At 38.0% G+C, this 25459-nt stretch overlaps 1 protein-coding gene across 1 annotated transcript in view; it reads left to right on the top strand.

The window, feature by feature from the left end:
• Nucleotides 1-25459, top strand: part of RABEP1 (rabaptin, RAB GTPase binding effector protein 1) — a 91999-nt gene that overhangs the window by 47075 nt on the left and 19465 nt on the right. The window contains exons 5-11 of the mRNA XM_068975980.1: nucleotides 1248-1367; nucleotides 8038-8173; nucleotides 10580-10758; nucleotides 13043-13174; nucleotides 18893-19360; nucleotides 20612-20716; nucleotides 24602-24718. Coding sequence (XP_068832081.1) covers nucleotides 1248-1367; nucleotides 8038-8173; nucleotides 10580-10758; nucleotides 13043-13174; nucleotides 18893-19360; nucleotides 20612-20716; nucleotides 24602-24718 — 1257 coding nt within the window. The remainder of the gene's footprint in view (nucleotides 1-1247; nucleotides 1368-8037; nucleotides 8174-10579; nucleotides 10759-13042; nucleotides 13175-18892; nucleotides 19361-20611; nucleotides 20717-24601; nucleotides 24719-25459) is intronic.

The raw sequence follows: 25459 nt of genomic DNA, 5'->3' as shown, positions 1-25459 counted from the left end.
ATTCAGTCATGACTCTTAGGTTTTTCTTGGCTGTGATAGTGTCTTAGATTTGTTTCTAATTACCTTTCTGTCATTTAAAAAAGTCATCTTTGAATGTTTCTTTTTTTGATATGTGTCACTTGGAATTGTGAGGTCATCTTTGCAGTAATAAATGACTCAATCTGTATTAAATTCTTTGTTGCTTTTCTCTTTTTTTTCCCCTGGTGATTTTTATCAGACCACCTCTGTAAACATCCCAAATTAGCCTTGACTGAAGATATTTTAAGCTCACATATCTTTTCCTAACAGGACTTAGTTCAAAATAAAATAAATGATGAAATGACTTTGCAAGCACTGGGAAACAAAGTATGTCACTCTTTTTTGAGAGATATCAATTGTTTTTTTAATCTTCACTCACGTTTCTGTGTAGGTAATATTTTCCCCTTCACAAGTACTTTAGGATAAGCTTGGGTTGGTTTAAATTCAGTAAATAAGATTAATTTTCATTTTCACTAGAAGGGAAAAAGCAAACTTTTTGAGTCAATCTTTGTTTCTGTATAAATATGTGTGTGTATAAAATGAAAATTAAGTTTCTTACCAATTTATTAGTTTATGGATGTTTGCTTTTAATCTGTGTTTTTGAGAATGAAAGATGGTTAAACACCATGGCTTTAGGGGTTGTTATTTGAGTTTTTTTCATTTAGATGTCAAAAGTAAAATGATAAGTATTCGGTTTAAAAATTTAGGTTGTAGCCCTTTTATAGAAACATAATTTTCTAATATTTTAGGAAATAAATGTTCTATTTTTATGTTAGAAAATTAGTCCTGTCTGTATTTGTAAGAGGTTATGGTTTTTTAATTTCATAACCAGAATTACAAAAATTATTTATTATATGCATTTATATATATATATTTTCATCTCAGTTACTCAGCTAGTTTAAAAGTCACATTTGTGGTTGCTCTCATTTTCTGAGACGACCACATTCTGTCTGTGGAATGTATAATCTATCTAAATAAACCTGCTTTCACTTTCCAAATAAACAAAAAATTCAAGTTTGTCATAGTGAATCCATTTTCCTACTTATTCCTGAATTCTAAATGAAATATTTGATAAAGCTGTGATTATGACTTAACATTCAAAGTAATGCAGCATTGAAGAGTTAAGACATAGTTCAGTCTTGTGAGTGCTCATACAGTGTCTGCTAGACGTATTATTCCTTACAAAAGTGATAAATTGGTAAGTTGTGACATTTAATTCTTTTTAACAGGCCCAAGAGGATGCTGAAAAACTTCGGTCTGTTGTGATGCCTATGGAGAAAGAAATTGCAGCTTTGAAAGATAAACTGACAGAGGCTGAAGACAAGATTAAAGAGCTGGAGGCCTCAAAGGTTGTGAAAAGTTGTAATCCATTTGCTTGGAACCAAAGTTCTACCCGTATGCTTTGAGCAAAATTAGAATACCGAGGGAGTAAAAACTGTAATTTAGACTATGCATTGTCAGAATCTTGCTTTCTTCAAAATGCAAGAAAATGCTTGGAGATGATTTTGCCCTTATGGATATTTGAAATAATGACAGTAGTGTTGCTTGTGCTGCTTCATTATGTAGTCAGTGTTTATTTTCCTATCAAAATGAGTATCACTAGCTTTGAAGGAAAATAAGTTGTTCAAAGGTGACTTTGTTTCCTGACATCAGCCCCAGAATCAATCTTTTAGAAATTATGTAGCTGTAGTGCAGCTGGATTTGTTGGCTATAAAGACCCAATAGAAAAAAAATAAGATTTGCTGATATGCAGATCCAAATCTCTGACCACAGGTTATTAATTATTTACAATAAAATGTAGTGAAGGTAAAATGTCTGAAAATGAAAAAAATTAACTCATGGGAAAAGGAATTGTCAAGCATTTTAATAATTAATTTAAAAAGTAGGAAAGAAAAAGTTTAGAGGTAGTAATCAAAAGCACTATATAGGAGTATAGAAAAAAATGTAGAAGTGTAGAAATGGGTGTGTATCAGTAATTCTAGTAAATGTAAGCTGATAATTATCTACTAAAAGAGACTGGATTTTAAATTTATAATATAAATTTATGTTGCTTGTAAGAGACATACCTAAAATAAAACTACAAGGTAGTACTGAAAAAAAGAGATATTTAAAGCTATGCCTCGTAAATTCTAATCAAAAGAAAGTTGATACAGCATTTATGAAGCAGGATGAAAGGAAAAAGGAATTAATAGAGATAAAGAGGGACCCTTTCTAATTTATAATCCATCAGTAAGATACAACAGTCATACACTTGATTGCATTTACATAGCTTTGAAATATGTGAACTAAAAAGTGACAATTAAAAGGAGAATTATTCACAATCATAGTAAATGATTTAAATTGTCCTTTAGCAAATGACAGTGCAAGCAGAAAAAAAATATTAGTAGGGATACAGGAGTTTTGAGCAACTTGGTTAGTAATTTAGATGTGATAGACACAGAATCTTGTCCTTAGAGACTATTTTATACAGTAGTAGAGCACAGTAGTTAAGAGGATAGTGCATGGAATAAAGTATTGTTATTTTGGGGTACATTATACTTTTCAGTGTCACAAAGAAAGAGTCATTTTATTTTGAAGATGTGTTATGCAAATCAAATCTCTGACCATGGATTATTAATTATTTACAATAAAATATAGTTAAGGTAAATGTCTAGAAATGAAAATAACTCATATGGGAAAAGGAATTGTAAAATATTTAGGGTGATTTGATATTTTACTTAAGAATCTAAAAAAAAGAACAGTAGTACAAACAGTATGAATGGAGGGAAGTAATGCAGATAAAAGCAGAAATTAGTGAAATAGAAAAGCAAAAGGAAAATTGAGAATGTAAATATAATGGGAAAAAAATGGAAAAACAAATAAGAAAACGGAAAAACTTGTCAACCTGATAAGACTAATCAGGAAAAAAAGACAAAAAGACGTAAACCATTAGAAATGAAGCAGGGAAATAACTACAAATCAGTTGAGACTTAAAAGTAATAAATACTCTGAGCAATGTCACAGCAATAAATTTGAAATGAAATAAGATTGATGAGAAATTTTCTAATGAGAAATAATTAGCCAATATTTTCTCAAGGTATAATAGATGGAAAAGGTCAGTTTTCATTCCAATCCCAAAGAAAGGCAGTGCCAAAGAATGCACAATTGCACTCATCTCACACACTAGTAAAGTAATTCTCAAAATTCTCAAAGCCAGGCTTCAGCAATACGTGAACCGTGAACTTCGAGATGTTCAAGCTGGTTTTAGAAAAGGCAGAGGAACCAGAGATCAAATTGCCAACATCCACTGGATCATCGAAAAAGCAAGAGAGTCCCAGAAAAACATCTATTTCTGCTTTATTGACTATGCCAAAGGCTTTGACTGTGTGGATCACAATAAACTGTGGAAAATTCTGAAAGAGATGGGAATACCAGACCACCTGACCTGCCTCTTGAGAAACCTGTATGCAGGTCAGGAAGCAACAGTTAGAACTGGACATGGAACAACAGACTGGTTCCAAATTGGGAAAGGAGTACGTCAAGGCTATATATTGTCACCCTGCTTATTTAACTTCTATGCAGAGTGTATGATGTGAAATGCCTGGCTGGATGAAGCACAAACTGGAATCAAGATGGCCGGGAGAAATATCAATAATTTCAGATATGCAGATGACACCACCCTTATGGGATGAAAGTGAAAGAAGAGAGTGAAAAAGTTGGCTTAAAGCTCAACATTCAGAAAATGAAGATCATGGCATCTGGTCCCATCACTTCATGGGAAATAGATGGGGAAACAGTGGAAACAGTGTCAGACTTTATTTTTTTGGGCTCCAAAATCACTGCAGATGGTGACTGCAGCCATGAAATTAAAAGATGCTTACTCCTTGGAAGAAAAATTATGACCAACCTAGATAGCATATTCAAAAGCAGAGACATTACTTTGCCGACTAAGGTCCGTCTAGTCAAGGCTATGGTTCTTCCTGTGGTCATGTATGGATGTGAGAGTTGGACTATGAAGAAGGCAGAGCGCCTAAGAATCGATGCTTTTGAACTGTGGTGTTGGAGAAGACTCTTGAGAGTCCCTTGGACTGCAAGGAGATCCAACCAGTCCATTCTGAAGGAGATCAGCCCTGGGTGTTCTTTGGAAGGAATGATGCTAAAGCTGAAGCTCCAGTACTTTGGCCACCTCATGCGAAGAGTTGACTCATTGGAAAAGACTGATGCTGGGAGGGATTGGGGTCAGGAGGAGAAGCGGATGACAGAGGATGAGATGGCTGGATGGCATCACGGACTCGATGGACGTGAGTTTGAGTGAACTCCGGGAGTTGGTGATGGACAGGGCGGCCTGGCGTGCTGCGGTTCATGGGATCGCAAAGAGTTGGACACTACTGAGCAACTGAACTGAACTGATGTAGTTAATATCTATTAAAGTGAATTTATAGTCAGAATCTCCTTTTCTCCTGTTTCCTTTCCTCCAAAAGACATTAGACTCAATTTTGCAGGCAAGTTTTTCAAACCTCTCAGAAAAAGAATCCTTATATTTTACCAACTGTGTTAGAGAATAGAAAAAGAGGGAAAGGTCTCAACCCATTTTATGAGACTTATATAACTTCATTAGAAACAAACTCACTAAAAAGTATTAACAAAAAATTGTAGATCTATCTCCTTTAAGAATACAGAAACAAAATTTTTCAGCAGAGTAACTTAAAAAAAAAAGCAAAAAAGACATCATGATCAAAAAGGGATCGTCCTGGGGCTTCCCTGGTAGTCTGGTGGTTAAAATTGTGTTCCTAATGCTGGGGGCACAGGTTTGATCCCTGGTCAGGGAACTAAGATTCCACATGCCACCTGGTGCAGCATGTGGCCAGAAAAAAAAAAAAAAACAGTGGAGATCCTTCCAGTAATTTAGAATGATATATCACCAGAAAATCTATTATTCTTATGTACCACATAAAGAGATTATAGGAGAAATGTAATATATTCGCCTTAGATTTAGAAAGGCATTTGATAAATTTAAACACCCTGTAGCGACTTCACTTTCACTTTTCACTTTCATGCATTGGAGAAGGAAATGGCAACCCACTCCAGTGTTCTTGCCTGAAGAATCCCAGGGACGGGGGAGCCTGGTGGGCTGCCATCTATGGGGTCACACAGAGTCGGACATGACTGAAGCGACTTAGCAGCAGCAGCAGCAATAAATAAAGGGCTGTTTATAAAACCTTCAGCTAACCTCAAACATCATGGTGAATGTTTAGCAACCTTACTGTTAATGACAGGAGCAATATGAGGAAAGTCGTGCTCAGTGATTTTGTTCAGACTGCTTATGTGGCCCTAGATGACACAGTAAAGAAATGAGGCATCAGTTCAGTTCAGTCGGTCAGTCGTGTCTGTTTGTGACCCCATGAATCGCAGCACGCCAGGCCTCCCTGTCCATCACAAACTCCCGGAGTTCATTCAAACTCACGTCCATTGAGTCCGTGATGCCATCCAGCCATCTCATCGTCGGTCGTCCCCTTCTCCTCCTGCCCCCAATCCCTCCCAGCATCAGAGTCTTTTCGAATGAGTCAACTCTTCGCATGAGGTGGCCAAAGTACTGGAGCTTCAGCTTTAGCATCAATCCTTCCAAAGAAATCCTAGCGTTGATCTCCTTCAGAATGGACTGTTTGGATCTCCTTGCAGTCCAAGGGACTCTCGAGTCTTCTCCAACACCACAGTTCAAAACCATCAATTCTTCAGTGCTCAGCTTTCTTCACAATCCAACTCTCACATCCATACATGACCACTGGAAAACCGTAGCCTTGACTAGACGGACCTTTGTTTGCAAAGTAATGTCTCTGCTTTAGAATATACTATCTAGGTTGGTCATAACTTTTCTTCCAAGGAGTAAGCATCTTTTAATTTCATGGCTGCAGTCACCATCTGCAGTGATTTTGGAGCCCCCAAAAAGAAAGTCTGACACTGTTTCCACTGTTTCCCCATCTATTTCCCATGAAGTGATGGGACCGGATGCCATGATCTTTGTTTTCTGAATGTTGAGCTTTAAGCCAACTTTTTCACTCTCCTCTTTCACTTTCATCAAGAGGCTTTTTGTTCCTCTTCACTTTCTGCCATAAGGGTGGTGTCATCTGCATATCTGAGGTTATTGATATTTCTCCCGGCAATCTTGATTCCAGCTTGTGCTTCTTCCAGCCCAGCGTTTCTCATGATGTACTCTGCATAGAAGTTAAATAAGCAGGGTGACAATATACAGCCTTGACGTACTCCTTTTCCTATTTGGAACCAGTCTGTTGTTCCATGTCCAGTTCTAACTGTTGCTTCCTGACCTGCATACAGATTTCTCAAGAGGCAGGTCAGGTGGTCTGTTATTCCCATCTCTTTCAGAATTTTCCACAGTTTATTGTGATCCACACAGTCAAAGGCTTTGGCATAGTCAATAAAGCAGAAATAGATGTTTTTCTGGAACTCTCTTGCTTTTTCCATGATCCAGCAGATGTTGGCAATTTGATCTCTGGTTCCGCATGAAATGAGGCATAGCAACTGGAACGAAAGCAGTGAAACTGATTTTTTTTTAAATGGAAAAGCAGTAACATGTTGGACATACTGAATTTCCTTTACCCTCAACTGAATTACCACCTCTCCAGGTGATAGGGAAAGTGCCTGATGAGAAATCAGCTCTTTGTCATACTTGGTTAGTGCGTTTCTGATTGGCTGACAGCCTTCAGCAAAGCATCAGATGGCAGCTTAAATAATCATTTTAGTCCGTGACTAGGAGTTAAGATTACTGAATAATCATTTTTAGTCCGTGACTAGGTCTAGGAGTGAAGATTACTGAAAACAGATCAGCCAGCTATTTCAAGTTGGAGAAATGGGAAGATAAAAGACATAAATATGACCTTGAAAGTGAAATGAGTCATAACCATTTGAAAAAGGTGAAAGTTACATATCCAAAATTTAGGATGGACAGTTTGTAAAGAAGGGAAGAGCAAGTGATTCTTACGTGGGGCAAAATTACAATTTATTTTGGTTATTGATATTGTTCCAGATATTAGACTGTATTGTTAATACTTGAATATTATAGTTAATTATTTAATAGAAATAAGACACCTAAAAAAAGATGTTATTTTTAAAAATACTCTGCACTTGCCTTCAGGTGTCTGTTTATTATGGTATGAGTTTGTTTTTTCCATCATGACTTCCCTATTTTTCTTTTCATGAATTCATGCCTATGAAAATGTCTCCTTTTTGTAAATTTAAGGCATCTGGAATTACCTCACCAGAAATTAAAGAAAAGCAAATATACAAGAGTATGACACCATTTTTACATTTAGGAAATTTACTGATTAAAAACAACAAAAATAAAAAACAAAACCACAGTAACTTGGGTTCACTGAGTATGTGATAAAATGAGCACATGTGTGTATTGCCCAGGGAGCAGAGATTGGAACCACCTTTTTAAAAGCTAGGTACAAAGATGTTATGTGTAATCTCAATTGCATATTGACTTTGGTGATGATTATGGATAATGCTTACTATTAATTATTGTCAATTATGTTATATTCCTGGGCTTCCCTGGTAGCTCAGTTGGTGAAGAATCCTCATGCGATGCAGGAGACCCTGGTTTGATTCCTGGGTCAGGAAGATCTGTTGGAGAAAGGATAGGCTACCCACTCCAATATTCTTGGGCTTCCCTGGTGGCTCAACTGGTAAAGAATCCTCCTTGCAATGTGGGATACCTGGGTTCGATCCCTGGGTTGGGAAGATCCGCTGGAGAAGGGAACAGCTACCCACTCCAGTGTTCTGGCCTGGAGAACTCCATGGACTGTATAGTCCATGGGGTCGCAAACAGTCAGACACGACTGAGCTGGGAAAATATATTTTCCTAGTTTTCTATAGTAAGTATGTGTTTGTTTTGTAAACTTGGTGGTACATTTAAATATATGTAAATATAAATGTAATTTTCTTTCAAGACACCTCCAGAACATTATGCCTCAGGTAGAAACTGTTGGAAGTTTTAGTTTAATAGAATTGCATCTTTTTCAGGTGAAAGAGCTGAATCATTATCTGGAAGCTGAGAAATCTTGTAGGACTGATCTAGAGATGTATGTAGCTGTTTTGAATACTCAGAAATCTGTTTTACAGGAAGATGCTGAGAAACTTCGGAAAGAATTGCATGAAGGTAAATATATATACATATATATATATAATACACACTTTATATATTTTTAATCTCAGCCTCTAAGAGAACTGTGTAAGTAAAATTTGGTATTGATTAATAACAATAACAAATTCCAAAATGCCTGTCCAACATGTTAGTGATTCAGTTTAAGCTTTGTAATTGGTTTGAAAAGGTATTTGGATTTTTGGTGGCTTCTTGTTTCTCCAGGACCCCAGTAAGAACTCACAGGTCCTAAGCTCTGGGCAGACAGGGAATAGGAAATTTCTACTTAAACTGCTTTGCCCCAGACCGATTTTGATGGAGACAAATTAGCTAAAGTGAAAATGGGACCAAGAGGTGCTGGTGGTGTATTCTGGTGTTCTTAACTAACACCCCTGTTTATAAGAGATAATTTTTATTTTGCTAACCTAGTAGCAGAGTGATGGAGAAATTGACTCTGATTTTTCAGGATAGGAGAAATAGGCTTATCCTTTCCCATTAAAATATACATTTGTCTTTAATTCTTCTAATGAATCTTATATACCTGAGATTCTTAAACTTGTTGTGTCACAGACTCCTTTGGCAGTCTTGTGAAGCCCTCTCAGAATAATGTTTTTAATACATAAAATATATAGAATTATAAAAGAAATTAATTATGTTATAAAACAGGAAAATATAAATAACTGCAAACTTATGCTATAGTAATAAATGTACTGTTTTATCAGTACATTAAATAACAAGGTCCAGTACCAGGTCCAATAACTACTGTAACTTTGAAGTGTGATGAACATAAATAATAAGATATCTGCAACCACTATACTAAGATACAGAAGTATCTGTGACTTTTGTTGGTGACCAATTTGTGGGTATTGGTACACTTACTGTGGTTTGTTGCCTATATTTTATAATTGAAGGAAATGCTAAATTTCAGTTAGAGGTTAGTGAAAATAAAGATCTAAATTTTTATCTAAATGTAAATGGAATTCTTAAAATCTTATACTTGTTGCAGCTTATACTAGTAACATGTTTTAATGTGAAAATTTAGGACTGTGGTCATGGAAAATATAGTTCTTTCATTAAAAATTCATGGAAATTGGGTTTTTTATCCCAAAATAGTAGGGATACTGAAATTAAATAAACTTACAGAATTATTTTATAAACTGTTATTAAATTAATCCAAAATTTGAGTCTTTGGCTTTCAGAAAATGCTTTTCAAAAGTGCTGCTGCAGTCAAAAAGACACTCAAACTCTGAAAGAGTGTCCAAAAGAAATAGGAATTTCTGTTTACCCTATATGTCCCAACCCCTTCCAGCAATAGTGCAAGACTACCAAACCTTCCTAATATGCCTGGGAAAGTGTCTGAGAAGTTTCACTAAAAGGAGTAAAGGGATAGAGTAATTTCTACTGAAACAGTCATAGCAAAAAACAGTATTTACATGAAAAGAAGATAGTTAAAAATTAAGCAGCAATTTTGTGTCTTCTGTATCTGGCTTTTCCGAAGGGTTTTAAATTTTACCTTCTAGGGAGTTAAGTTTTGCAGCAGTGTGGAGGGTAGGATAGAGAGGTCCAGACAAGTGGCAGGAAGAGTAATGGAGGGACCCTTGTTGTAGTCGTCTGTGTCCTAAATCTGAGGCAGAAGGCAGAAGATGTCTGTCATATTGAACAGGAGGTAGCCTTATTATAGGCCTCTGTCACAGTTGAATGTGAGGAGAAGTCAGAAGTGTGAGTCATCTTTCAGGTTTCTGACTTGGATGACTGGGTGGATGGGCTGATAGGTGATACCATCTACTCCTTTTTCTGAAGATGGCTGAGCTGATGAATGTTGATAACAGAAGCATTTACAAAGATTCTTTGACTTATCCTGAGAGGTCAAACTAAATGGGCTCAAGAAGGATTCCTGGATGTATTTATTCAGAATGTATTAAAGTTTATTCAGAATGTATTAAATTAGAAGTGGTAACTGTGCATTTGGCTGTAAGAGCAATATTTCCCAAAATGTAATGCCTAAAACATTTGTTATGTGAGTGGCATTGTGGAAAGGACTTTTTGGTAAAATAAATATGGGAGGTATTGTATTATGCATCACCTTATAAGAGATCATAGATATACTTAAGACCTTGAGTTTGAAGTCCTTCAATAAAGAAATTTTCATTAAAAAAAAAAGTTTTTAACCCAAAGTTTCTGAAACTTACTGAGCACAGAAATCTTTTCACATGTTCCTCTTCCTAGGAACACACTCTGAGAGATTCTACTTAGAGGGGTGGTGTGGGGACAGCTGCCTTGATCTTCGGCAGTTTGCCCTGGGTTCTTGTCAGAGACAAAATCCCAGACTGGACGACACTGGCCAGACCTGGCTTGGTAGGCCTATGGTAAAGAAATTGCCTACCATTAAAATTCAGTGTTTTTGACTGGGGGATTCCTAAACAGTTTGCCATCTCTTGGAGCAAGAGCGACAACAACACAACCAGTTGAAACACACGTGGCAGAAGGCCAATGACCAGTTCCTGGAGTCTCAACGTTTGCTGATGAGGGACATGCAGCGAATGGAAATTGTGCTAACTTCTGAACAGCTTCGACAAGTTGAAGAACTGAAGAAGAAAGATCAGGTGAATAGTGGTTTTGTAGGACTTGTTTGCTTTGTCAGTAAATCAGCCCATCCCAACATGTGATTGTATATTATTTCGTGTGTATTACATATTGACTTAAGCCTGAAACAAGGTTGATGTATTCCATTTCAGAAAACATTATAGCTGTATCTGAGGGATTTTGTTTTTCAACTTTAGAAATGGCCTTGTCTGGGTGGGTGGGAAGGAATGATTTAGAAATGACCCTCTTCAGTCTGCAGGTGCAGTAGTGCATATTTCTGAGAAAATCTTTCTCTACAATTCTGTCTGCTTTTCAGACAGAAGTCTGAGAAGTTTAAAGCCTCAACTTGAGGATTTAGGTTCTAAAGTACAGATCTAATTGTGTTAATCCAGGCCATGTCTTCTACTCCAGTATTCTTGCCTGGAAAATCCCATGGACAGAGGAGACTGGTAGGCTATGGTCCATGGGGTCGCAAAGAGTCGGACACGACTGAGCAACTTCACTTTCACTTTTCACTTTCATGCATTGGAGAAGGAAATGGCAACCCACTCCAGTGTTCTTGCTTGGAGAATCCCAGGGATGGAGGAGCCTGGTGGGCTGTGGTTTATGGGGTCACACAGAGTCGAACACGACTGACGTGACTTAGCAGCAGCAGCAGCAGCAGGCCATGTCTTTCTTGACATTGCTCTAAAAGTCTTATTAGAAGGAAATGGGTGAGGATGGAGAGGCTGAGTGGTGTGAAAAGACAGGTGTCTAGAGTTCTACATACCCAGTATCCTGTTTAGTTATCTTAAAAAATTATTTAAATTACATGAGTAATACATAAATACATTCTCATGTTAAGGTACTTTGTTTTAAATACAAAGTGAGAAATTAAAGTGATAAAATTAAACTCTCCCTTGATATCTCACACACCTCCCTTCCCAGAAATAGCCACTTTTTAAATCAGGAATAATCCATTTGGAAGGTAGTATTTAAGACCATTTCTTTGTGTTTATAAGTGTATGGTTAGGTTTGTTTGTTTGTTCCCCATACAGCTGGAATCATGGTATAAGTATTTATTCTGTAGCTTATTTTTCTCATAAGTGTCATCTTGGATATATTTTTCAGAGATCTGTCGTATTCTTGTTAACTGGTAGCATGGTGTACTGTAATTGATTTAATCCTTCTCTTTGTAGTGGGCATCTAGATGGTTTCTTTCCTTTCTTTTGGTCATTTAAAATAGTTTTACAGCTAATATACTATGTTGTATATATATTGTGAATACAAATACTTCCTTAGGATAGTGTCCTTAGGGAAATAGTTTCTTAGGATAGCTATTTAGAAGTTTTCTAGGTATTGTAACAAATATTTTAAGTTACCTTGTATAGTTTAGGTTAGATTTTGTTTTTCAGAAGTTTCTTTTTAAATTTCTTTTCTGTCTCTTGTCTGACTCATTCACCTTGTATGTAGACACAGTCAACTTGAGGATTTAGATTCTAAAGTACAGATCTAATCATGCTCTTTCTGCTTCCCATTAGAATAGTCTAAACTCCAGAACTGGTCATTTAAGGCCGTGTGCCAGCATTGTGCCAAGGCTTTATATGTAAACTTTATCTCATGTGGTTTTCAAAACAGATACACACGAGAAAACTTTCCACATGAGACAGGGACTAATGGCATATCTGAGGGTTGAACAGTCTCTGGTTCTACAGTCTAAGCACTTAATCATCATCCCTTTCTCCATGTATCTTGCTACTCGTATGCCTGCTCTTCCATGCCTCTGCCTCTTTTATGTACTTTTTCCCCTGGAACCCTTGCTTGTCTCAAAATTGGCAGACTCATCTTACCAATTCTTCCAGGTCCAGCTGAAGTGTTACTCTCTTTGGGCCCCCCTATCTGGCTGCCTTAGGTGAAATCTTTATTTTGTTCTTCTGTAGAACCTTGTACATACTTGAATAGTAGCCTAATTGTGTGTTTGTCCCTCACCACTGGTGTATTTGGGTGGGGGTCATTGAGGGTATTTTTCATCTTTGTTTAGTGAATTATTGTTATCAACTTTAATAATTCATTTGTATTTCATATTAACTTGTACATGTTCCAAATGGATGTGTAATGCCATAACTTTTTCCTGTTTGTTTCCATAATAACCTGAGGGAACATTCTGTGTTAATTTTCCTTCTTGGATCACTTGAAGAAGAGGAGGTGATTTGCTTTCTTTTGCTTGGCTTTTCACAGTGTACTTCTATATTTGTTTTGAGTGGTTAAAGAACCATTCAGTATACATTACCTGAGTAATATATATTTTTTCTTCCTAACTTTCAGGAGGAAGATGAACAGCAAAGACTTAGTAAGAGAAAGGATCACAAAAAAACAGATGTTGAGGAGGAAGTAAAAATACCAGTAGTGTGTGCTTTAACTCATGAAGAATCTTCAGCTCAGTTATCAAATGAGGAGGTACAGTGACCCTATAATTAAAATCATTATATACACAGTATTTCCATTTTTAGCTTCTCATACATCAGTCAGTTACATTGTTCATTTGGGAAGTGTGTATACTAATAGGTGAAAATTAGATAAACTAACTTTTATATTCAATTACTTTTACAGTATTATGCGTGTGTGTGTGTGTATGTGTTAGTATTATAGGTAGTTCTGTTTGAAACGTGCAGATTCTCTCATCGTCTGTGAAACAGATTTTTTTTCTAGTGGTTCCAAAATTAAAATATTGGAAGAAAATTTAATATCTGCAAAATCTTTTCTGATATGAATAAATATTTCTGATATGTTGAGCTTTGTTTAAAGGAAAATAAATTATCTAAAATATTGAAACAATTCTTTGTGGCATGTATTTGTGTTAACAAGTATTAGGTATTAAGCCCTGAGAACAGTGGGTGGGTTTGGAAGACTGTGATGGGGTAGGGTAGGACATTTCTGGTATTGGGAATAGGTCCAGTAGAGGGACCTGGAGGTGGAAAGTGTAAGGCGGTGTTCCTGTGGCTTTATCACCTCTCACCTACATGTGGCAAGTGCCTGCTCATTACATTTCCTGTTTTTAGCCTGTCCCACTCCACTGTACCCTCAGCATTACTATCAGATTGGTTTTGCTTAAGTGCAGCTATAGTCAGGCTACTCCTCTACTCAGAACCACCACTCAGTCACATTACTTACATAAGTAAGTACAAGGTCCTTACTCAGATAGTCAAGAGTCTTCATAATATGCACCCTGTTTTAACCACATTGGTTATCTTGTGCTGTACTCTCACCTTACATGTTGGTTCCTTCACCTGGAATGTTTACCTCCCTCTGCCTTTCTGAGTTCTGGAATCCTTCTATTCATCCTTCAGAACTCCAGCTAAATACCTCCTTTCAGGAAAGGAAATGCTTTTGTTAATTGACTTTAGGGTAAAAAACTAAGGTCCCCAGCTTGCCATATAAGAGCCTTACTTACCATGCTCTCCGCTTCATCACAGCAGAGCTTTCTGCTCGCTGTCCCTGCTCATGTGCATTGTCTGTACTGTCTAGAGTTTCATACCCGTTCCCCCACCTCCTTTCCCTGCCTGGTGAACCAGTTTCAGTTAAACTGGATACGGGTCTTGTCTCACTTTCAAAGGTATCATGTTTGTGTTTAGTTTGCAGATTTATGCTGAACCATGTATAGTCTACTTCCTGGTGGCTCATATTTCCATGTTTATGGATTATTTGACGTTGAAAAAATGCTTTAAAAAAATCCTAGTGGACACTGAAAAGTATGATGTAATTGTTTTTGTACATTCTCTGTGTTGGCTCATACACTGGGAACCTTGGCCTGATTTTGCTTTGTGCTTTTTTAAATAGTTAGACTTCCAAGAGAATGTCTCAGTTTTTGGGTACTGCCAAATATTATGTGGTTTCTGCATCATGGAGTCCTGTGTCCAGGAATGTTTGGGAAAGTTTCATACTTTAAAAAAATATTTTAGCAGGAAAACAGGAAAGGGAAATTTGTTGTGATTTACAGTGAGTGAAGCACTTAAAATTTTTTAATTCTGTCTTAACAGATTTATACTAAATGTTTATAATATTATTTTCTGACACTGAAATCTCTTATAGACTTCCAGATCTGATGTTTTGCAGTTTAAATGTTGAATGTATACTTGCTTTGTATTGCGAGTCAGTGACAGTTTACCTTAGCCTGTTGATTTAAAGTTAATATGGACTGCTCTGGAGACTTAATTACATAATAATGTATTGCTAAAGACACTTAGAATGCGTAGGACCCATATCTTCTTGGATCTAATGCTTAGAATGTGCTTTAATCACTACAAAAGTAATATATACTTATTATGGACAATTTGGAAAGTAGAGAAAGTCACACCAAATAAAAATAACTGATAATTCTACTACTCAGAGATACCACTGCTAACATTTTGGTATGTACCTCTCCTTCCTCTCTTTTTCCATTTCCAAAGGTAACATATATGTGTTTCTATTTGTTCTTTTTAAACATAATACAGATTGTAACTATATAATGTTTTATGTACATTTCCCACTTAAATCTATTTATAAAGGTTTTGGTACATCAGTCAATGTTTTCCTTGAAAATGTTATTTAATTACTAACAGTATTTCAGCACGTAAGTATACTGTAATTCCTTAATCTCCTACAGATTGGTTTGTGCCCAGGTTTTAATTTATAAAGGTAACGGAGTGACGACGTGGAGAGATAAATGCCACTGAACAAAAGTTTTAACCTTACAGCTGCCTAGACATGAGCGTCATGGCACACCATGCAGAGCCACATGGTGGAAGCCCCATCAGAGCTGGTCATGAAGCAAGAGTAGTAGCAGGGGGAAAGCGTGGACCACAGCTATTACTGGGATTTTCTAGGGAAAAGCAGGGCAGGGTAGATCACATAGGACTGGCTAGTTGTTGTAACTCCAGTGGGCTTTGGGGCAGAGAATCTGTCTTCAGTTTTCTGGTACCTGGCCCTGGGTTGATTTAGGGCAGGGGAAATACTGGCTTGGTGGATAAGAGTTAGATAAAGGAGTTGGTTGGGGGTGTTGACTTGGGATTGGTTGATTTGGATGTGAAAGACATAGTGATAAGCAAGTTGTTCATTATTTCTGGGAGTTAGCTAAATTGGAAGAGGCAGTCACTCCTCAGCCAGCAAGGCCTTCAAAAGGTCAAAAACATCATAAAATATAGAAAATAAACATAAGTTGTTTCATTTTTTGCTAGTAAAAAATATTTCATTAATATGAGTAATGTCGTAATGTTATTATATATAATTCTTTGTTGTATAAAAATCATGGGTTTATCTGATTACTTCCTTAATGTAAGTTCTTGGGAAAAGAACTGCTGAGTTTAAGAGCATAAACAAACATATTGTTGAATCATCTTTCAGGAACACTGTAACAGTTTATACTTCCCTACAAGTCCATATTCCTTATAAGTAAGTTGGTTTTAGAAAAGGCAGAGGAACCAGAGATCAAATTGCCAGCATCTGCTGGATCATGGAAAAAGCAAGAGAGTTCCAGAAAAACGCCTATTTCTGCTTTATTGACTATGGCAAAGCCTTTGACTGTGTGGATCACAATAAACTGTGGAAAATTCTGAAATAGATGGGAATACCAGATCACCTGACCTGCCTCTTGAGAAACCTGTATGCAGGTCAGGAAGCAACAATTAGAACTGGACGTGGAACAACAGACTGGTTCCAAATAGCAAAAGGAGTACGTCACGGCTGTATATTGTCACCCTGCTTATTTAACTTCTGTGCAGAGTACATCATGAGAAAGGCTGGGCTGGAAGAAGCACAAGCTGGAATCAAGATTGCCGGGAGAAATATCAGTAACCTCAGATATGCAGATGACACCACCCTTATGGCAGAAGGTGAAGGAAGCTAAAAAGCCTCTTGATGAAAGTGAAAGTGGAGAGTGAAAAAGTTGGCTTAAAGCTCAACATTCGAAGAAGATCATGGCATCTGGTCCCATCACTTCATGGGAAATAGATGGGGAAACAGTGTTAGACTTTATTTTGGGGGGCTCCAAAATCACTGCAGATGGTGACTGCAGCCATGAAATTAAAAGACGCTTACTCCTTGGAAGGAAAGTTATGACCAATATAGACAGCATATTCAAAAGCAGAGACATTACTTTGCCAAAAAAGGTCCGTCTAGTCAAGGCTATGGTTTTTCCAGTAGTCATGTATGGATGTGAGAGTTGGACTGTGAAGAAAGCTGAGCACCGAAGAATTGATGCTTTTGAACTGTGGTGTTGGAGAAGACTCTTGAGAGTCCCTTGAACTGCAAGGAGATCCAACCGGTCCATTCTAAAGGAGATCAGCCCTGGGTGTTCTTTGGAAGGGATGATGCTAAAGCTGAAACTCCAGTACTTTGGCCACCTCATGCGGAGAGTTGACTCATTGGAAAAGACTCTGATGCTGGGAGGAATTGGGGGCAGGAGGAGAAGGGAATGACAGAGGATGAGATGGCTGGATGGCATCACCGACTCGATGGACGTGAGTTTGAGTGAACTCTGGGAGTTGGTGATGGACAGGGTGGCCTGGCGTGCTGTGATTCATGGGGTCGCAAAGAGTTGGACACGACTGAGCAACTGAATTGAACTGAAATACTGCTCTGAACACCCTGGTCTGTGCTTCTTAAAAGGCCCTCACAGCTTTTTGCCCCATCCCTTTCCCTCTTCAGAGTGACAGTAGCATTGTGTATGATAGTGTTAGATGTCTGGTCTTTTATAAGCTGGTAGAATGCATTCTCATCCCAGTTTCTATGAGGCTGCTTATCTGGGACCTTTGCCATAGCTTGCTCAGTATATGCTATATTTGTGTTCCTTGGCCATCTGAATTTCACATATTAGAAAACCTTAAAAAAAAATTTAGAAAGAACTGGAGGAATTAACATAAAAGTTATCGACTTTGTATTATGCCAAATAAGGATATTTTTAAAACATTAAAAGAAATCTATATTTTAGTCTTTTATAGTTCATGAAAGTAAAGATATTAACAGCAAAAAGTAGAAAGGATATTATCTTAAAAGCCAGTTATTTAAATTGAATAAATTAAATTTTTAGAAAAACTTGCTACGTTTTCCTTGTTTTCTAATTTTCCTACTAACTGTGCTAGAATGGTACTGCTGTGCTTTTTGACTTTGGAAGTGTGCTGCCCCACATTAAAATAATTGAAATAAAATTCACATAAAAATAAACCATTTAAAATGTGCAATTCCATGACCTTTAGTATAGTTGTAGTGTAGTGCAGCCATCACCTGTCTTGTTTCAGAACATTTTCATTGCCCCCAGAAGAGACCCCCATATATCATTAAGCAGTCACTCCCTACTTTATTTTCTTTTTAGCCTCTGGCAGCCACTAATTTGTTTTTGGTCTCTGGATTTGCCTATTCTGGATATTTCACATGGATGGAATCATTCAGTGTGTGACCGTTTGTGTCTGGCTTCTTTCACTTGATGGACGCCTTATTTAATGTGCTGATTACATCTTGCTTGAAACTTGGTTTCCAGCATACAACATTCTCCTCATTTCCTTTCTATTCTGGCTACTCCTTCCTCTGTCCATCTCCCAAATGGACAAAAGTGATGTTTCTCAGGGCCTTGCCCTTGGTTTTCTTCTCATTCTGCAGACTCATCCAAGGTGTTCTGATTTGCTGTCATAATTATTACTATATGGTGTGGTTACTCCCAAATCTCTATCTAAAGATTTCTTTGTCCCTCTGCTGGGTGGACATCTCCACTTGGATATACAGCAGGACCCCTTGTTCAATATACCCAACACCAAATTTCAGGAGACCTTCCTGATTTCCTGTGTCTGGACTGAATTCCTCTCCTTGAGCTTCCAGAGCATTCAGTACATAGCTGAAACCTGTCATCATTTTATCAAGTATGATATTCTAATAGCCTGTTTACTTGGTTCACTTGTTTATTTTTTTCATGAAACTGTAAGCATCTTGGGGTCAGAGATTGCTCACAGTTGTATCCTGAGTGCTTGGTTTAGGGCTCAGCATATAGAAGACAGTCAGTAAATATTTGCTCAGTGAATATACAGAGGCAGCATACGAAAGACTGTCATGTGTAACATGTGGCAAAATACTTTATAAAATGTGATAGTTTTTCTCTTTGAAAATAACAGGAATTGTCTAACTTGGCAATATATTTTCCCATTTCAGGAACATTTAGATAGCACCCATGGTTCAGTCCATTCTCTGGATGCAGACTTACTGTTGCCATCCGGGGATCCTTTCAGTAAACCAGACAATGATGTGTTTAAAGATGGACTCAGGAGAGCACAGTCTACAGATAGCCTGGGAACTTCAGGCTCGCTGCAATCCAAAGCTTTAGGCTATAACTGCAAAGCAAAATCTGCTGGGAACCTGGACGAATCAGATTTCGGACCGTTGGTAGGAGCAGATTCGGTGACTGAGAACTTTGATACTGCCTCCCTCGGGTCACTGCAAATGCCAAGTGGGTTTATGTTAACCAAAGATCAGGAGAGAGCAATCAAGGCGATGACACCGGAGCAAGAGGAGACAGCATCCCTCCTGTCGAGTGTCACACAGGGCATGGAAAGTGCTTATGTGTCCCCCAGTGGCTACCGCCTAGTCAGTGAGACAGAATGGAATCTCTTGCAGAAAGAGGTGAGCTCTTCTCCTGGCTTTGCCTCTTGCTTGCTCTGAAGGATCCTGGGTAGCTCTGAATTTATTGTTCATTCAAGAGATAGCCCTGGAGCCAGTGCTCACACTTGTTGCCAGAAAATGGGGTTAATCTGTGTTGTCTGACCCTTACATTTTCTGCTTTCGCTGTTCCAGGTGATTATGACAGAGAAGGGAACTTACTAGCTGATTGTGTTGAGTATAAACATCACCTGATGTCACACATCTTCAGTTGGAGTGATCTGCCTGAATAGCATAGCTAAATTTGTGTAGCCTGAATTTGTTTTGCTTTGCAGTTTTGCATAATCTCAGTGTATTCTAGGATTCATACATTCATCTTTCTTTGAGGTCTGAAGTACAGATGCTTATTCACTAGTTGATGCTGAGAGTTTAAGGTGGGGTTGGAAAATGTGGGAGAGAAGAGAAGGCAACCTTTAATGAGGTTAATTTTCCTGCTAATAGTATTTGCAAACTAAGAAGTAAGATTAGGAGATAAAAGCTTAAATATGTAGTTGCATAGTGCTTTACAGATTACAAGCCCTTTCACATACCTCTTCTCTTTGACCTTCTTGATAATAATGAGACAATCAGGGTATGATTTTCTCCAACTTTAGAGATAAGGAAACTGGCTCAGAAAGGTCAAGTGAGTTGCTCAAATTTCCCCTTTGGCTTAGAGGCAAAACCTGGATTGGGATTCATGTTGTACAACTTCCAGTGGTTTCTTTTACTCAGGGCTACTTTTCTTTAAAGAAACTTGGTTAGCAGGTGGAACAGCTTATTAAGGTTGAAAGAAACTATTCTCCTTGGGCTTATGCAGAACATGTGAAAAGGTGCTACTTAATTGTTTCATACCTGCTTTGTGCTTGGAGCTGGTGAAATGGTTAATTGGCACTCCGAGCTCCCGTCTCCTCTTGTTGGCTAGTATCAATTTAAATTGTGTGTGCCATGGTATAGTACTGTTTACTTTCCTTATGTTTCCCCCAAATGTGGTAGTTTGGGGTCCTGAGCCTCTTGGTGATAAAGTTATGTCCCTTGTTTTCCTATCATACTTGCATGGGACTTAGGATTTTTTAGAATTCAACTCTATATTATAACTTCTTGCCATAAGTCCCTGAATAAATTGTTTACTCCGTTTTCTACTTTGAGTAGCATAGGTAAGACTACAAGTATTCCTCGTGTATGTTTTGTGGACCTATTTTGTTCTCTCTGATAAGAGATAATTTTGGTGTCCCTCAGATACACAATGCTGGAAATAAACTTGGTAGACGCTGTGATATGTGTTCCAATTATGAAAAACAATTACAAGGAATTCAGATTCAGGAGGCTGAAACAAGAGACCAGGTGAGTTTCTTTTGGGGTGTGCAAAACTGGTAAGCTGTTGTTTTCATTGGAGGTGCTGAATTAATTGCCTTTTACCCCTCCCAATTTGCTTTATGAAGTTTATCCATCTTGTGAAGTCTGAAATAATCTGGTGCATGTGATGTCAGTTACATTTCCAGTGGGAGGACATGACAGAATTTTTGCTTTTGTGTGTCTTCGCATGGCGAGCTTGCCCAGTACCACACTGGTCAGCTCAGCTGGCATATCTCCTCTCCAGCCTGTTCCTTCTGCTCAAGGCCTAGACAGGTTATTGTCATGAATGCATACACATGGAAAGTGCTTTATGATATGGAGGGTTAGGGAGATAAGGGGTTGACTATTGCTTATTGGATAAAAGTTAATTGAATATTACATTAACCAGTATTTGGACTCTTTGTTGCTTATTGCCTACGTCTTGTCATAAATTTGTTGAAATAGGGTAGTTTATGGGGTCACAGAAATTAAGATTTGGTAAATCAGATATGTTGAGATTGACAAGACCTTTCCAAATACAATACAAAAACAAGACTGGGAGCTGGCTGTGGCTCAGATCATGAACTCCTTATTGCCAAATTCAGACTTAATTGGAGAAAGTAGGGAAAACCACTAGACCATTCAGGTATGACCTTTATCAAATCCCTTACGATTATACAGTGGAAGGGACAAATAGATTCAAGGGATTAGATCTGATAGACAGACTGCCTGGAGAACTATAGATGGAGGTATGTGACGTTGTACAGGAGGCAGTGATCAAGACCATCTCCAAGAAAAATAAATGCAAAAAGGCAAATGGTTGTCTGACAAGGCCTTACAAATAGCTGAGAAAAGAAGGGAAGTGAAAGGCAAAGGAGAAAAGGAAAAATATACCCATTTGAATGCAGAGTTGCAAAGAATAGCAAGGAGAAATAAGACAGCCTTCCTCAGCGATCAATGCAAAGAAATAGTGGCAGAATGGGAAAGACTAGAGATCTTTTCAAGAAAATTAGAGATACCAAGGGAACATTTCATGCGAAGATGGGTACAGTAAAGGATAGGAATTGTATGGACCTAAGAGAAGCAGAAGATGCTAAGAAGAGATGGCAGGAATACACAGAAGAACCATACAAAAAATATCTTCATGATCCAGATAACCATGATGGTGTGATCACTGACCTAGAGCCAGACATCTTGGAATGTGAAGTCAAGTGGGCCTTAGGAAGCATCACTATGAACAAAGCTAGTGGAGGTGACGGAGTTCCAGTTGAGCTACTTCAAATCCTAAAAGATGATGCTATGAAAGTGCTGCACTCAATATGCCAGCAAATCTGGAAAACTCAGCAGTGGTCACAGGACTTTGGAAAAGGTCATTTTTCATTCCAATCCAAAGAAGGGCAATGCCAAAGAATGTTCAAACTACTGCACAATTGCACTTATCTCACCCACCAGCAAAGTAATGCTCAGAATTCTCCAAGCCAGGCTTCAAACAGTACGTGAACCGTGAAATTCCAGATGTTCAATTTGGATTTAGAAAAGGCAGAAGAACCAGAGATCAAATTGCCAACATCCGCTGGATCATCAAAAAAACAAAAGAGTTCCAGAAAAACACCTACTTCTGTTTTATTGACTATGCCAAAGCCTTTGACTGTGTGGTTCACAATAAACTGGAAAATTCTGAAAGAGATGGGAATAACAGACCACCTGACCTGCCTCTTGAGAAACCTATATGCAGGTCAGGAAGCAACAGTTAGAACTGGACATGGAACGACAGACTGGTTTCAAATAGGAAAAGGAGTATGTCAAGGCTGTATATTGTCACCCTGCTTATTTAACTTCTATGCAGAGTTCATCATGAGAAAGGCTGGGCTGGAAGAAGCACAAGCTGGAATCAAGATTGCCGGGAGAAATATCAATAACCTCAGATATGCAGATGACCCTACCCTTATGGCAGAAAGTGAAGAACTAAAGAGCCTCTTGATGAAAGTGAAAGAGGAGAGTGAAAAAGTTGGCTTAAAGCCCAACATTCAGAAAATGAAGATCATGGCATCTGGTCCCATCACTTCATGGGAAATAGATGGGGAAACAGTGGAAACAGTGTCAGACTTTATTTTTTTGGGCTCCAAAATCACTGCAGATGGTGACTGCAGCCATGAAATTAAAAGATACTTGCTCCTTGGAAGAAAAGCTATGACCAACCTAGACAGCATATTAACAAAGGTCCATCTAGTCAAAGCTCTGGTTTTTCTAATAGTCATGTATGGATGTGAGAGTTGGACTATAAAGAAAGCTGAGCTCTGAAGAATTGATGCTTTTGAGCTGTGGTGTTGGAGAAGACTCTTAAGAGCCCCTTGGACTGTAAGGAGATCTGACCAGTCCGTCCTAAAGGAAATCAGTCCTGAATATTCATTGAAAGGACGGATGCTGAAGTTGAAACTCCAGTTCTTTGGCCACCTGATGCGAAGAACCAGCTCATTGGAAAAAGACCCTGATGCTGGGAAAGATTGAAGGCAGGAGAAGGGGACGACAGAGGATGAGATGGCTGGATGGCATCACTGACTTGATGGACATGAGTTTGAGTAGGCTCTGGGAGTCGATGATGGACAGGGAAGCCTGGTGTGCAGCAGTCCATGGGGTTGCAAAGAGTCAGACACAATTGAGCAACTGAACTGAACTTTCCAAATACAGTGCCTAATAGTGGGTTCCTTGATAACATTTAGCAAATACTATAGAATTTCATGAGAGTAGACTTGTGAAAGTATATACAAGGAAAAAATAACTTTTTTTCTTATATTTCCCAATTGTTCTTTGGTTATTATGGAAGTGCTACCCTAGTCTTTAAGCTTAAGCTGATTAGAATGGTGGCTTAATATTTTCAAATGCCTTTGGCGTAAATTTCTTCCATATGTGTGTGTGTGTGTGTTTTTGATGGCTCAAAGGTAAACTTCTAAAGCTTTCCGTGAAGCTAATATAGCAATAGATGGCCTGTGGTTCGGTACAGGAATGGGTCATCTTGGGTTCCATAGTCATGTCAGACATTTTGCTCTTGCTTCAACTGTGTAGGCACTTTGCTGGGTTCTTAGTGTTCAGCTACAGAGAGAACACAGTACTGCTCATGAGGAATTGTTAGTGTTTCAACCCAAGCCATCCTTTCAGTGTGGGTTGTTCTTGTACGAGTAGAACTAGATGAGGAGCAGAGACATCTAACTTAACTATGGGCTGTTAACTAGGGAAGGTTAGGGTTAGGGTTCAGCTAAGTTTGTTTTAGAGCTGGTGGGGAAAGGGTGTTGAAGGAGAGGAAAGCTGTACAAAGGAACAGTCCTGAAGGAAAATTGTGTGTTCCAGGGAGTATGAATAGTTCATGTGGCTAAGCATAGGGCATGTGAGGGTCTGGGGATAGAGAAGAGAGAGAGTGGGGGGAAATGGTGGGAAAGGAAGCTCCAAAGGGAAGGCCATGATGAGATCACTGAGGGGAGCAGTGTTGTGATGACTGAAGGGGTTTAAATTTTACCTTGAAGACTTTGGGAGGCATTTAAGGATTTTAAGTAGGGACTTAATATGATTTGACTTTCATTTTGGAAATATTTATTGTGTTAGTGTGGATTGTAGACTGGAGGCTGAAGACAGATTAGAGTCAAGGAGGCCAGGGCCCTAGTCTAGAAGACATAGGAGAGGAAGAGCGTATATTTTCAAATGGATATGAAAGACGTATTGTTAACTGTAAAGCACAATATAGTTGTTGAACAAGGTAATTCATCTCAGTTCTTTCCCACACTGAAAAATATGATTCTCAAGAAAAAAAGATTATATTTGAAATTTTCTGGAGCTAGGGATTTAAAAAAATTCTATGAAAATTCTGGAACTTCCTTCTAATTAACATTTAAAATTGCATAGGTGAAAAAACTACAGGTGATGCTAAGGCAAGCAAATGATCAGTTAGAGAAGACAATGAAAGATAAACAGGAACTGGAGGACTTCATAAAGCAGAGCACTGAAGACTCAAGTCACCAGGTAAATGAGGGTTTTAGAATGTGACCCGTGGGAGACGACTGAGTTGTTCAAATAAGAGTTCTGAAAACAAAGTAACGTTTTTTTCTTGCCCTGAAGATCTGACGGTTCTGTTATTTTCCTTCAGATAAAAATATCTCAAAATGATCTTTCTCTGGTGTGTGTTTTACAGATTTAAGGAAAATAGCTTTTGAAATAACTGATTAGTGAATAATCAGGAGGCTCTGGTTCCCTTTTCCCCTTTGATTTTTATTAGGTTTTTCTGCTGCACAAGAAACCTGCTGACAAGAAAGATCCCAGTTATCTTCTTGACTTTTTGAAAAAGTGTAGCATGCCTAGAAAAACCCCCAACCTTATATACAGATATACCAAACATACCTGAACTAATATCTATATAACCACCAAGACTGACTGATAGAAAATTAGCTAGTACGTCAGAAACCCTCACTTCCCCCCTCCGCTTACTATTTTCTCCCCAGAAGTAAGTATAGCCCTAACTTTAACACCATTAGATCAGTTTTGTCTGCTTTTTTATTTTAACAAGTGAATTATATAGTTTGTATTCTTTTGTGTCTTTCTTTCTCCATTCAACATTGTGACGTTTCTGGTTACAAATGTGTGGCAGTTGTTATTTTCATTGTGGTATAGTTATACAATTCATTATATGGCTATATTATAATTTATACATCTTAATGTTGATTAGCCTTTGGGTTGTATATAGTTCTGGGATATTATGAATAATTC

Source organism: Capricornis sumatraensis, chromosome 8, assembly GCF_032405125.1.
Source record: "Capricornis sumatraensis isolate serow.1 chromosome 8, serow.2, whole genome shotgun sequence".
Lineage (NCBI taxonomy): Eukaryota > Metazoa > Chordata > Mammalia > Artiodactyla > Bovidae > Capricornis > Capricornis sumatraensis.
This window is presented reverse-complemented; position numbering and strand designations above follow the sequence as displayed.